Source organism: Glossina fuscipes, unplaced genomic scaffold, assembly GCF_014805625.2.
Source record: "Glossina fuscipes isolate IAEA_lab_2018 unplaced genomic scaffold, Yale_Gfus_2 1, whole genome shotgun sequence".
Lineage (NCBI taxonomy): Eukaryota > Metazoa > Arthropoda > Insecta > Diptera > Glossinidae > Glossina > Glossina fuscipes.
The window spans coordinates 26,441,460-26,456,492 of NW_023998415.1; the positions used below are offsets into that span (position 1 = coordinate 26,441,460).

At 34.5% G+C, this 15,033-nt stretch overlaps 2 protein-coding genes across 4 annotated transcripts in view; one reads left to right on the forward strand and one right to left on the reverse strand.

The window, feature by feature from the left end:
- Window positions 1-15,033, reverse strand: part of LOC119632713 (phosphatidylinositol 4-phosphate 3-kinase C2 domain-containing subunit beta) — a 22,714-nt gene continuing 7,681 nt past the window's right edge. For all 3 annotated transcript variants that reach the window (XM_038025778.1, XM_038025776.1, XM_038025777.1), the window contains exons 4-17: window positions 13,947-14,090; window positions 13,346-13,876; window positions 12,551-13,273; window positions 11,920-12,487; window positions 11,221-11,863; window positions 10,450-10,695; window positions 9,676-9,961; window positions 9,462-9,612; window positions 8,959-9,351; window positions 8,690-8,890; window positions 1,213-1,409; window positions 576-667; window positions 344-493; window positions 1-271 (exon numbers count right to left, since the gene is read on the reverse strand). In XM_038025778.1, the coding sequence (XP_037881706.1) occupies window positions 92-271; window positions 344-493; window positions 576-667; window positions 1,213-1,409; window positions 8,690-8,890; window positions 8,959-9,351; window positions 9,462-9,612; window positions 9,676-9,961; window positions 10,450-10,695; window positions 11,221-11,863; window positions 11,920-12,487; window positions 12,551-13,273; window positions 13,346-13,876; window positions 13,947-14,090 (4,505 nt within the window). In that variant the 3' untranslated portion in view covers window positions 1-91. The remainder of the gene's footprint in view (window positions 272-343; window positions 494-575; window positions 668-1,212; window positions 1,410-8,689; window positions 8,891-8,958; window positions 9,352-9,461; window positions 9,613-9,675; window positions 9,962-10,449; window positions 10,696-11,220; window positions 11,864-11,919; window positions 12,488-12,550; window positions 13,274-13,345; window positions 13,877-13,946; window positions 14,091-15,033) is intronic.
- On the forward strand, window positions 2,036-7,238 carry LOC119632714. Its single transcript, XM_038025779.1, has 4 exons — window positions 2,036-2,113; window positions 3,091-3,317; window positions 4,153-4,243; window positions 4,311-7,238. Exons 1-4 carry the CDS (start codon window positions 2,074-2,076, stop codon window positions 6,986-6,988), a joined length of 3,036 nt encoding a protein of 1,011 aa, XP_037881707.1. The 5' UTR covers window positions 2,036-2,073; the 3' UTR covers window positions 6,989-7,238.

Below are 15,033 nucleotides of genomic sequence, written 5' to 3' on the forward strand. Positions count from 1 at the left end.
ATTCATATATATGCATATAAAACTTTTGCAATATTTTTTTAAACAACAATTCCTTAAACAACTGAAATGTTTTATAAGATATTTTTATTTATCAATAACGTGACACATAGCCCAAGCGAAACCAATCAATCAGCTCTTTGCGCAGATCATATTGACTCAAATCGATTTGAAAACCACCGAGCAATTCGTTTTCTTGTAAAGTGTCGTGGGACCATACAGTGACATGTAAAACGCGATTTTTTATTATCTCCAAAGGCATGCGATACTCCAACTATTAAAGAAACGTTAAGCACACGTAGCAGATCGTTTAGGTAAGGCATTTTCAATATTGCTGAACACTTACAGTTTCCATATAGCTTGGCACGCAAGTTTTACGAACAACTTTGGTCTTACGTTTCGTAGCCTTTTTATCGTCCGGTTTCAAATAGCATTTAACATAGGTATTGGGTTCTTGACCGCCCTGAAGCAAAGACAAACCTTTCGCGTGATGTATCTGCAAAATATTCGATGACAATTGTTTTTTTTTTTTATTATTATTTCAATTAACACAAATACAAAGTTATCTTATATCTTACCATTACAGTCAAAACTTCGCGACGATATTGCAAAGATAATTTTAACTGACCTACTTCGTTGCTATATTCCCGCCACGTTTGTGGTCGTACCTCTGAAAATGTTATTTAAAATAAGTTTTAAAAACGAATCAGAAAACATTAGCGCAGCAATACACTGCTGAGATACTCAACTCAATCAACGCAATAACCTGAACGCGGATATATTTATTTAAAATCGTTTATACAATTATAACAAATTTCAATATGCCTATCTACTGAAGATCGATGCAATTCGATCGAGCGTTGATGTAATTTGTATTTTTTTTTTTTTCTTCATGTTTCATTCACTCTTTGCTGATAGCGGGAAGACGGCTTCTTCTTTTGACCGACTTTCTACTCTACAGAAATGTTTCTCGATTGTATTTCTTACAAATGATAATTGAAGCAACACAACAGATAGAAAGTATGAAAATATATCGGATAGCGGACAAATCGATCCAAATACGGACATAATCAGATGTACATATGTTTTCAGAGACAATCGAAATGTTGCAATAATGTTACAGAATGACAAAATTTATTTTATTTAATTCCCGAGTACTACATATATATATATATATATATATATTAGATGAAATGTTTTATAAAAATGCATCACCTCTGACTTTTGACATTTCCAAATTTGCCTCTTGCTGATCTCTTAGCAACGGATGAAAGAAAGTGTAAACCAGATCCGAGTGTGCTATCTCATCGGCTGAATTGAACAGAGATAAGAGAAATTTTTGTATTTCCGGTAGCCGTCGCTCAGCCACCGATTTGACATTCGAGCGGCCCACATGGATGCCACTGGGTAAACTATAAATAAATATATATGTGAAATAAAACTATAAAAAAAAAAAAAACTCCACTTTACTTTCGTCCCCCTCCCGCCAATATACTCGCATTCAAAATTCGCTATACACGAGTATTAATTTATTCAATAACACACGTTACAGAAAACACTAATAATACGATATAAAATAAAAAATTTAAATTAAAAACATATGTTTCTTAACTAAGTACACGACAACTTACAAATAATCACTTGAAAATGAGTAACAAAATTACTTATAAATAAATGGGCTTTTTATTGAATAACAACTAATAGAAAAAGAAAAAAACTTGGGAAAGCTATCGCTGGAAAAAATTAAAAAAATAAATAAATGAAATATAAAGATAAAAAGAAACATCTTTTCTTCTTTTCTTTTCTTTTTTTTTTTCTTTTCTTTTTTTTTTTTTTTTGTTTCTAATAACCAGAGCTACAACAAAACGAACAGAATGACGCGTAAAACAAAAGGTCTACTGCTGCGGTGAAGTTAACATATACGAAAAATATCGCATAAAATCTCGAAAAAAATCAGGGAAGAGAAGACACAAAGAAATAAAGCTTATAGTATATATAAAATTCATATATTAACAAAGTTGAAAAAAAAAAGAAAAATAAATAAATAAATAGAAGAAAAAAAAAGAAGACCACAAAATGATAATTTTGGATAATCATCAAGCAACAAACTCTCGAGGTAATTCATCATATCAACAAGTACGACAAGTACGGTCTTGCGTTAGAGCGAATTTTTTTCTATTCTTTAACTACAAGATGATTGTTCAGTTTTTGACCCATATTACTGCAAGTTAAACGGATTGATCGGTACTTTCAAGGTTGAATGATTGCAAAATTTTTTTTTTTCTTTTATACATAGACTAACAAAGAGGGTCTAGCTTATTTCAATAGGCACGCTCGTATTTGTACTCCCGAGTACATGGTATAACCATATTTTGTACGCTCGCGGTTAAGGCGGGCACCCATTCCGGTAACGGAATTTTACAAAAGTTACAAGAATAGTCGTAAATCGATTGACGATTATTAACTCGTTTTCTTCTTATGCCTTAGCGTTACGCCGTAACTTGGATATAAACTTTCCTTATTTTTCAATTTGATACGTTCACTACTTGAATACACACGATTTCGCCAAATAAATCATTGAATTTTCATTTCTTGTATACATCATAAGTGATTTCTTTACATGCACTAGGGATATGCAATTTCTTAGCACAATTTCGAAATTCACCTAAATGAGAAAAATAAAAAAAATATATTTTCAAAGCAAACAATCTATTGCCAAGCCCTGCCCAAAAAGGATAAATACAGAACTTGAAATAATTTCCAATATATACTATACGATCGGCATACCGAAATAAAGTTCAAGCCAAATGCAATTTCCTTCTCGTGTTCTTCGTAAGCAATTGTCATACTAAGAACTGTTAGCTAAATGAAATCAAATCAAGAATTGCGATTAATAAGTCGCACCTTTGAGAGATTCTGAGAGATGTAAGAAAATCAATTCGGTATTCTCCGGTTAAATGTTTGCACTAGTTACTCTTCACCCTACCTATCCTTTTTCTTTCCCACTGTGGTAATTATTGCATGTTAGTTACATCATTTACGTTTGAGTTAAAATTTTTTTTACTTTTTACTCTTGCTTTGCTTACTCGTTAGAAGTTTCCGATATAACGTTTTGCCTAAGCTTGTGGATGCTCTTATGCATGATTGTTTCTGCATTAGGCATAAAGATATGGTGGTTTAGGCATCGTTCATCCTTCGAGCAAGCGGCGAAGGGAAACGATTCGACAGCTGAAGGAGCAACGGATATCACCGCACCGCTTGTCCCGCAACGGCGACGGAATAAATGGATATTCTCTAAAGACAAGCGCTATTCGCAACAGGTAATGTACGAAATTATTCCCTTAACTTTAACCCTGAAATTCGATCAAAGCTAAACGCCATTAGATAAGAAGCATTTTTAATTAAAAATTGAATTGCATTAGAAATAAGTAAGAAATTTATATTCACATCTTGACTTTCGGTCCGTCCTTGCAAGCAAACACAATAAACAATACACAATAAACAATATGAAGCGAAAAGACTATAGCTACCTGTCTATCTGTCATTTTTGTGAAAAAAAAAAAAAAAAAAAAAAAAAAAAAAAAAAAAAAACTATTAAGAAAACACAGTAAACAGTAGAAGAAATTTGCATTGCTCTCTGGATTGCCGGAAATTTTATGATGCATGCTATATATTCCACCTTTTCCATATGGTTGTAAACAATTCGACATCTGCCTAATTAATAATGAAATTAATTTTTTCGACATTTTTTGATCTTGCAGTTGTTTTTGTAGGCGACTGACTTACTCTTTAGATTAAGCACGAAAAATCACTGAGAGTGCATACGCGTGGTGGAGGAGCTGGACAATAAAGAAAAAGGCCGACGAGGCAAACGGACAATAAAAGGTCAACTCGTAATCGAACAAAGTCTTTCTATAATGTTTGTGTCTACGTATACAATGTATTACAAAGGACAATAGTAAAACTAATATCCATTCGTTCCCAAGTAATAGATATAATGTGAGAAAAACAAAAAAAAAAAAAAAGAAGCTTTAGATCGATCCACAGTAGAATGGGACCGGCTGAATGCATTTCACGCGTTTTATCTGATGCGTGCAGAAACTTAATTAGCTTTTCGATAATAAATAAATAAATTTATGAATTTCTCTCACCTAGATTTCACAAAGTGCGGCGGAAATTCATGGTATCTTTCGCATCCGTCAAGACGAAAATTTCAGTACTCAAAATAACCCGACGGTGCTATTACGTAATTAAAAGAAAAATAAATATTGCATAGGCTCAAGTGTTAATAAAAATCTTAACATTTTTTGCAGCTAATCATGCCAGAAAAATATCGGAAAGTGCGCCGTCTTTGCTTTCGCAGGAACAAAATTTGCCCCGCCCACTGTCACGAGATACAATATATGAGTCATCATCAGCTTCAACATCAAAAACTTCACAAAAACCTACCCAACGCCCCTCTTTAATATTTGAGGCGTTGAATCGCCCAGTTACGCATCCGAAAGTCTTGGAATCGTCATTGGTAATTGAGCCGTGCAATCGCAATGCGGAATGTATTAATAACAATGAAATAGTTGTTAAACGGCAAGAAAACAGGAATAGTTACATTAAATGTGAAGAAATCGATTCACAAGTTCAATACATATATGACTTGCAGATGTTAAAAGATCTGAAGAACTGTAAAGAAAATTTAATCGCGAAAGATCAGGAGAAAAAATGTCCAGCGACCATTGATTCTGCTAATAACACTGCAGAAACGAGACCCCTGCAAGACGTGCCGATTCGTCAGAACGGCGAGCGATCTGAAAGCACTGAGACCCCGGCAAAAGGGTGTCCTGCAAATTATGAACGAAACCAACTGAACGAAGACTGGGATCTTTTGAAAGATTCTCACAGCTTTGTGGATTCAGAAAGATTAGAGGATAAGAGTCATGACTTGTACTATGACTCAGTTGCAACGAATCAAGAGAGAATTTCAAATCCATCATTAAAATTTGCTGACAATAGAAAATCACTTCATATGAATGTAAAGTGCGTTGACGATTTAAAGGAGAAAAGTCTTTCGAATATTGTTTGGCCCACACAATTTCGTGCAAAAGATGTCCAGAAAATGATTGCGAGACGTTTAAGCAAGTGCTCTTTATTAAATCTAAATAAGACGAAGACCAATTTTCAATTGAACGCGTCTGACAAAAAGGAACTTGAACGTCACGCACAAAATGATTTTACAGAAAATTCGAGACTTAGTAATACTCCTCTTTCCACAACCATAATGTCTACAAGTGATAACAGTAAATGTGTAAATCATTGCATTCGATGTCAGGAGCACTATGCACAGCCAGAACAATCTGCAAATCCCTCCTCCATTAGATGTGAACATCATCGAAAGCTCGCCAATCACGAAGGGGAGGGTGAAATTTCCCAAAATGCAGCGTTAGGCAGCAGTCGTTCAACTAACCTTCACGTGACTTTTGAAAATCCACTAAATTTTAATGACGAAAACAATCTGGAGAATTGTGTCTGCAATGTTGCTATAAAAGAACGGCGTCCAACGGGTTATGAACCACCACATCAGGACATACGTGATTTAACAGATGTTGCAATTATTCCCGGAATTCGACATCAAGCATATGATTATTCTTCCAGCCCTCGTACCGATAGCATTAGAAATGTAGATAGAAACCTTTTCGAAATTGCTGATAGGGAAGATTTTTTAAATCTTGAATTGGAAAAGAAAAGCTTAAGCGGTTTAATTTCAAAAGATGCCCGAGCTAGAGGTTGTTCCGGTGATATGGGAAGCTCAAAACAAATGAAGAAATCGAAAGACCAACATGTTGCCTTTAAAGTCCTCGAAGAATTCGATATTAATCGAAAAACTAGAAATTCGGCTTTAACCAAGAGACGTCCTACCGGCTTACAGGAAGAAGAAAATTTACACGATCTTAGGGGAGCGTTCGAACTTGACGATAACATATCTTCGAAAGATCTTTCTTTCGATTTCGTTCAAAATTCATCCGATTCAAAATCCCTCGGCATCAAAGATTTTAATAAATATCAAAATCTTTCACACGATGACTATCAACTCTCTGAAAAATCTCTATTACAACATACGCCAATGCACTATTACCCGGATAAAAAACAGAATTCTATCTCATTAGGAAGTGTAAGTTGCAAAGCTTCCGAAAAACTAAGTTATGCGAAACCCGATAGCAATTCTCTAATATCGAACAGAGATAATAATGATTATGATGATCGCCATTCGTGGGGCTATTTAGGAAAGAATATTCATGAAGATTTCGTAAAAAATATTGAAGAAGAATTTTCAAAAATACGACTTTCTTATGTACATAGCAAAGATAATTGTCCAGATACTGAAACCATTACGCAGATGCAACAGCCGGCCAGTTATGGCGAAACGAAGGATGAAGGTTCGAACAGTTTTGGAAAACAATTGGATTGTTTAAAAAAAAATTTGAAAGATCAAAAAAAAAAGACAAAAGATTTTCAGCCCTCAATACACAAAGAATTCCATACTGGCGAACGCACGAATGATAAAAATAAATTGCGCAAAAGTAGGGTTACATTTGATATTAGTGCTGATGAATGCGATGTAGTGCAAGAAAAACCTGATCAACCTGATAATCGAGAGAGTATTAAAACGGGCTTAAAACAGACCAGATTAAGCTTGATAAAACTGAATTATAATGAAGAATCCGAAGATAGTTGGTCGGCTATTAGGAAATATAGAAATTTAACGAAAGAACTAAACGAACATATGAATGAAGATACCTCAATGCAATCGTCTTATCGAAATCCTTTAGCGCAATTAAAACAAGATCGGTCTTACGAAGACGAATTAGAAGAAGTAGAAAATTTAAAATTAAATTCCATAAAATCTCCCGTAACTTCTCCACGCGCTGCTCTCGAATACCGCCGGGAGATAATAAATTTAGAAGAACGACACAATGTAAATGAAAGTAGTGAAGCCTAAGCAAGAAATGTAAACGCAAAGTATATCTAATTATTATTAATAAATCGAAACTTTACAAGACAAATGTACTCTTAAATGAAAACAGTAACAAGTAAGAAAGTTTGGGGACATGTTTAGGTCAATTCCAAATTCTTTTGCAAATTTTTAGGCAATATTTTCACTTTCGCTAACGAGAGGATGTTCACCACAAATATCGCAAAGTTGCGCAAACCGACAGATGGACAGACGAAGAAGCGGACATGTTTAGATGCATTCCCAATTTGAAACTGGCTTACAATTTACATACTTTATCGGGTTTCTGAAGCTTGTTTGTGTGCGCGATAAGTGTATTGAAAATATAATTAATTCTCTCTCTCTCTCTCTCTCTTTCTCTCTCTATCTCTTTCTCTCTCTATCTCGTTTTCTCTCTTTCTCTTTCTCTCTCTATCTCCCCCTCTTCCACTACCTATCTATCTATCTGTTTATCTATCTGTCTATCTTTTTCTCTAATCGTCTCCCTCCCGTCCTTTCATCCTTTTTATCAGCTTATTTATCCTTTGAAAAAGTAGCTTTTTAATCCTTTCATCACTTTTATTAACTTCTACAACGATTCTCAAACTATTGTAATGAAGTATTGTTATGCAATTTGAGAAGGCACCCTTGATATAATGAAAATATCTCTGCTGCTGTTAAAACAGTTTAACATGCCCGCTACAATACATGGTTCCTGATTTTCTATAGCACAGATTAAATGGTTTCGATTTAGACGCATTTTATCTCATGACACAATCAATTTATTGAGATAATAGCCAGAAATGTCTATGTGAGGTCTATGTGTCCAATGAGTTCATTCGACATAACACCGTTACTCCGTTCTTTTGTTAGGATTATGTTAAGTCATTGGTTTACTCAAATATACCACAAACACTCAACGAGCTTTATTTCGTTGATCATTCCTTAATTAAATTTTAATAATTAGATATGTTAGTAAAACCTTAGAGCAGCATGGAATTGGTTAATGAAAAATGTTTTTGAAAACTTTTAAGCTACATTAGGTTATATTATGGGCCAATTTCCCTTTGCCTTTATTATAGAAACAAGTTATAATTTTTGTGTTCTATAATAAAAATAAAAATTGTGTTAGTCAATGTGCTGTAGGATATTTAATGGTCGGAATTGCTCAATTATAATGTTCTTACTCGTTTTTTATCTGACCGCCTGAAATTGTACATTTCGGATTCGTTCATCTAGCACTATCACAATTTTTGTATCCACCTCTCTCGCTCTCTGTTTACGTAATACTCTTTCTTTTCTATTATTTTTTATGGATTCCTCAGTTGCGTGCAAGTTTATATCATAAACGATTGTGTAATCTAACATGCGATATAGCGCGAAAACTCAAGTACAATATTTGGAATTAAATATTATGCATATATTTTAATGCATAAATGAGTAACGTCGTTGAACCGCATTTTATCTATGATTACAATTATGTCTTGGCTGTGATTAAAGCACGCTTCAAACGTACACTTACACATACAAAGTAGATTACGAAAAATTGAAATGTTATATGAATTTCATAGAATGAATAAATGTAGTGTAAATAATTTATATATAAGCAGAGTGCCTTTCTCTTCTATTCGCAATATCCTTCGGATATCTTCTTCCGAATATTTTTATATTTACTTTCCAATATATATATATATATATATTATCACTTACCTGTGTAATTTGGCTAATGGAAAATGTAAACATAATTTTTGATGAAATTCGGTGAATTCTTTATAGGAACGGAATAGATGTGTAGGATCTGGTTGACCATGCCTAGTAACTCTTAGTATATATGTATAATATTTTTCCATATCGTAATGCTTTTGACAGCGCACAACCATAACACTTTTCAAGCGGCCATCTTGTTGCATTCTAAATAAAAATCAAAATCGCCTAAAGATAATATTAGTTATTAAAAATTATTTGTTAATAATATTTACGTATATTTTCTAGGAACAAATGATAATAATTCTCCGCTGCCTTCGTCATTGGTGAAACGCATTTGCGCTAAATTGTGCAAGAAAAAGTTGAATTGGGTGAACCAGCTTTTTAATGAAAATTGTATCATTTTAGCAAATGAGGCAGCGGCCTCAGGATTCGATTGCGATGGTAATAGTGCCCTTCTTACATAAGTTACAGCATCCGCTGTTACTCCTGGTATGCCAGCCGTAGCCATTAAGGCTAACATATGTAAAATTAAATCACCATGTTTACGTATGATATTGAAGGCACGACAACATAAGTCCACAAAGTAATGAAAGTCTGTAGAAGGCTTATCACCTCCGTTTATAACGTAAGCCATATCCGAAGTTAAAACAAACGGTGTACGATCTCTATTAAATTATATGATATATTAAACATATGTCACATACCACACCACAATAAAAAAAAAAAATGAATAAATAAATAAACAAATAAATAAATAAAAAGAACTGTTTTCTACCTTTTAAAATTGCCAAACATTTGAGCATCACCCAAAAATTTTCCAAAATCTATATGGAATAAATGGCCAGATGTTTTTAGCATTATATTGTCATTGTGGCGATCACAAATTCCCAATATGTATGTCGCCACGCTATAACCCGCACAAGAAACTGTAAAATGATTTGAAACATTGAAGCATTCAATTGCGGTGAGGAGCATCGTTTATCTATTACCCGTAAAATTCTTTACTGCTCTTTGATATTCCAATTGGCTGGGATTTTGTTTCGCCAACCATTCGGCTATAGGACGATCCTTAAATGAGCCCGTTAAACCATATTCAACTTGAATTTTTCTTAACGTTTCAGCGCCGGATACTAACTCAATCATGCCCTTCTTATAGCCGGTGGGAACGCAATTAAAAGTCACAATTTTTAAATCCAAACCCTCAGCTAACCACATTTTATTCATAACACGTATCAATTGTATAGTAAGCATGTCTTGCTGTAAGTCATCACCAGCCTTCAAGTTAAAGAAAATTAAAATAGAACTTAGGATTAGGAGACAAATTCAAAAATACTGGAGTGAGTTTTTCACACATTTTGTATATCTAACCATCATCCACGAGAGAGCTGATTAAACAAAAATCTATATAAACTCACTAAACTATTCGTTTTCCGCAGGGTCAGGACAAACAAGCTCACTTGTCAGTGCCGTATTTTTGAATCGTTTTTTGTAAGAATTTTAAAAAAACATTTCTTTTCAAAAGTTCACTTGTTTAGAAAAACAAAATCTAATAAGTAGTTTTCACGTAAATGCTAATGATGGAAGGAAGTCGGGTAGAAAAACGCATCGATATATCATTTTAGAAGTTCACTGTTCAGTTTCAGCCATATTAACTAATATAAAGCATATTTTTTTAATTTTTTTGATTAATGGAACTTAAGTCGCTCTTTAAGTACGAACTTTGTCTATAACAAAGTCTATATATGTATATTTTTAAAGCTTACCTTAAATATTGCTGGCAACAGTTCATTATCGGATCCTATGAAGGAGATTTTCAAGGGCAATGTATTTGAATTGAAATAACTGCAAGTGCGCACATTAACCCCGATAATCTCTAGTTCGGGACCCAACGGCAATGAAGTAGGTTTGTCTAACAACTCTTGATGCACGCCGTCCATTCCAGCGCATAAAATCTTTTGACGCATAGATTCTTTAGCTTCTTTGACAGACTCAGCAATATTCGCTAAATTCTAAAACCAAATTTACGAAATGAAGGAACAAATTACAAACAGGAAAAAAACGTGTATTCGATTGGAAAGGAATCTTGAATATTATTGCTTATACTTCACAGTCTGGCAGTTTTTGAAAAAAGACGCCCATTGCAGACAATTTTTGGAACAAACTTATGATAGCCCCGACCAATGTTTCAGTTTTGGATCTCATGCTTTTGGTAGCGGATTATATCTACTTCTTATTAAATATATTTTAGTTTCCTAATCCAATTACTGTTGGCAGGCAGATGAACGAACGAAATGAAAATTTATTCATATTATCACAACTGCCTGTACGCGTAAAATGCTTACAATAATTGTTATTATACCAGATCCACCTGAACTCTTCCGGCTGTCATTAACAAAAGCGACAATATATTGAAAAGTCTCCTTGCTTACATGTTCGATCATCAGTCAGTCATTTCCTTATAGCCGGAAGATATTATAAGTATTACAAAGAAATTTTTGTATGCGATATCGATAGGTATGGGATAAGAAACGTACTTTACACATAAGATTTTGAAGAAGAAAACGCTTGGACAACTTTTCACCGCATATTGCCAACAGAGCACGTAGCATCATTTTATTGCGACGATAGTAACGAGCTTGTGTTATTAAAGAGGCGTCCAATTCATTTGCTACCGAAGACGAATCAATGGAATTTTGTGGATCATCCCCCGGCAACGAATGCACCAACTGCCAATACATATGATGGGCTATACGTGGTGATTCCAAACACTTACAAAGTAAGAATTTAGCCATAGCCGATGCTTCATATGTATCATGTTTAAGCGCTTGCAATAATTGCGGCAAATAGTCCGCTAATTGATCGTTGGATAACTGTGAAATCCATTCCACTGCTTTTTCTCGCACTTTGGCATCCGGGTAGCGAGGCAATAATAACTCCAAAGCTTGTAGGGGTGATAGAGGCGACCAAGAATGTAAAAGAGAATGTAAATCCATGAGACTGGCATAATCCCAACTGTGAGCAGCATGCAAAACTTTGGCTAGTGCGTAGGGAAAGTTGTGCAAATATAAGCGTTTCTCCCAAAAGACTTCACGTTTGTCGGTAGCGCCGAGATACCCTTGTTCGGCGGTATCCAAAAGCTCTTGTTGCAAATTAGTGTCCAAGGAATTAAAATCGTATCTACAAAAAAGATGAATGCTTATAAAAATGTTTAATAATGAATTGAAGGTAACTACTTAGCGGCTGGTTTTGGGTTCTTTACAGGTTCCGGAAATTGTATGCGTCCTCCGTATGGTGGGATTTCAATGCTTAACACCGGACAAAAATCAGGCTGCGGATGACATCCACGTGCCGGAGCAGGCCCCAGGAATTTATCTGCTGTGGCCGGCCACATAGACAACAAATATGAACCACAAATCATTTCTCTTTTATAATCGAAAAGCTGTATTGCACACCAACCCAATTCGGTAGTTATTTGACGCTTTTCTGTACTTTCATTAGAATTCGGTTCATTCTCCGCTATTTGTATACCATATAAAACGAATAATAAACGTGCCTCCCGTGGTAAAGTGCAGATGGGATTTTTCTCAAACGTAATCCAAGCAGAAAAATTTAAACGCGCAAACAATCCACCACTGGTATCATTTGAGCATCTTGTCACGACCGGATCTGAGATGAAACGTGATCCGTAATTAATTTGTACACCTAGCGAATAATTATCATATTTCCATAGAGGTGGCGGGCGATGTAGACAATTAATACTGACCACTACCGGTTTTAAAACGCATGAGATATGTAGAGGAGCTGAGGAAAAATTGTTTGATATTGAAAGAGAGATCAGTACAATTTGTTTTCTTTATTACTTACTACTGGAATAATCAACGGTTTTCACGGAAAAATCAACTCGAAAAACATTTGAATAAAGCTCGATTAGCTCTTGGACGGCATCGCGCAACTGATTACATTTTAGTCTAATTTTTTCCAACATCGAACGCGGTCTCAAATTCACTTCAGCATAATCGCCACAATCACTGACAATTTCTGGATTATTGGACGAACTGGAATATTTACGTTGACCTCCTTCGCATAGATGTTTTAATTCTCCTACACAAGCGGCTATCTCCAGTGTATCAATAGAACCCAATAAGGCACAAATGGCTTTAACGCCCTGTACAACGCCGGAGCAAGAAAGCATAGCGCGAGAATTATAATCTCCAGCTGCCGACTCCAGCTTATCGATCTCTGTCTCCAATGTTTCAATTAAAATCATCATATTATCGTAAGTTATTGTGGTGGCCATTTCATTAGGCAAAACATCCTCAGGACGTAAATCGCAATCATTATAATCATCACGTTGAGTCCGTGCTATAACCCGCATATTGCCCTCTGTTTTTAGGCATAAACCTAACTGGACATCCTTTTCCATTTTTAAACTATTGTGAACGCATTCTAGTTGACTGAGTTTAGATAAATTTGATAACCATTCTGCTACCCCTATGGGTTTTGCGGCACAATCATTCACAGAGCCACGTATTTGACCTTCCAAACAGCAAAATGCCTGCACTATTACCAATTCTACGGGAGTATTTACTAAAACGAGAAAAAAAAAAAAATAAAAACAAATTAATAAAAATGGATTATGGTTATAGAAATATCACCTACTATCGCATGTAAATACAACTGGTACACCATAACCTTTAAATTGGGCCTTGTTAGGCGAGTTAGCCTCCGCTTCCGGAAAAAGAATATTTATTGCCGGATGCACCAGTATTTTTATGCTAGTTTCAACCGGATAATGATAACTGAATTCTGAAGCTATTATATGACCAACATTTGTAGTCTCATCGTCATACAAATAATGTTGTCTTAAAGATTTTACCATAAAATAAAAATCTAATAACTCTGAATCAACAGTACGACGCTCAGTAACCATTTCGTATAAGCGAGAGCCAGTTTTTCGACGATCTAGCACATGACTCAGTTCCGACGCAGGCACATTTGGTTTGTTACCTACTGCATTGCTAATAAAACGATCCGTAAATGATGAACTATTAGCGAAAGTATTTGTGGTAATATCATAGCCTTGACCGCTGCTGTTACGTGGCGGTAAAGGTGGTGGTGGGGTAAGTGGTCCCAATGAAAGGCTATCTTCTTTTTGAAAATGGCTATTGCTGCAATTCGTCTTGTCTCCAACTGCAAGGATAGAAATTAACAAGTTATAAAATTCAACTTTTTTATTTTGAATTTCAAATATTTCTTTTACCATTCACGTTCACGGCTGTTTTATCAAATTTATTAACTGCCTCATAAACGGGATCTGAGTAATGAGTACTGCCACCACTATACAAGTAATCAAAGGGATCATATTCCGCATAGTAAGAAGTGCAGTCAGATGCTTTGTCGCTCTCTGAAAACATCAATCGGAACATTCAAGAAATGATTTTTTGTGCAAGTTCCCGAAATTAAAATTTATTAAGCAAAAAAAAATTAAATAAAAATACAAATAAAAAATTCTCTAAAATGCTTTTTATCTCTGTCTATCTCGATCTCTAGATGTTTGTGCAAATGTTTCGCAGTTTTTATTTTTGTTTCTCTTTTTATATATTTTTGCCAAATTTGCTTTTTTTTCTTAAGTTTTATATCATCATTTTAGTCACCTATTGCTTTACTATTTTACTACTTTCCCTTCTCTTTTCGAATCTAAGTTGTCCTATCAATCAATTTAATTTGTTTTTACCTAAAAATAATAAATAATTGACAATAACAACAATATAATCTAAATCACTCTATATATATTTTGAAACTTTTTAAAAAATTCTATTATACCAACATGGATTCGTATAAGGAAAGGCTAAAAATTGATTGATTGAATTTGATTTTCATATTTCGCGAATATGATTCGCTGGGCGATTATTTGCATACGCTGTCCGTCGATTGTTATGCTAACGCGGTCAAAACCATAATTTACCTCTCACCGCTAAACAACATATTAAATTTGTCATATACTTTTAGCGTAAATGTAACGTAAATATACGTTTTATATATATTGAATACAAACATGCATACAAACGTTGCTATCAAAGATTACCTACCGAACGAATTTCTTTAGCCACTTTCTTCTAAACATAAGAAGAGAAGAATCAGATAAAATCGATCAATTAAATTTTTTGCGAAATACTTTCCGAGGCTACGAATAAGACGAGGCTACGAATAAGACGAAGCTACGAATTCCTCCATTGACACTGCTTAAGCAGCATATATGTATTATCGACAGAGTATATTCATACATTCAAGAGATGGCATAGTTAACATTTTATCATATTCGACAATTTTTTGCATACTTCTTGACC

Bases quoted from the DNA above. Each gene is read 5' to 3' on its own strand.
- LOC119632714 (XM_038025779.1), top strand. From the start codon at position 2,074: ATGATAATTTTGGATAATCATCAAGCAACAAACTCTCGAG. The intron at 2,114-3,090 runs GTAATTCATCAT...CTTACTCGTTAG, and splicing joins TCAAGCAACAAACTCTCGAG to AAGTTTCCGATATAACGTTT. The intron at 4,244-4,310 runs GTAATTAAAAGA...CATTTTTTGCAG, and splicing joins TAACCCGACGGTGCTATTAC to CTAATCATGCCAGAAAAATA.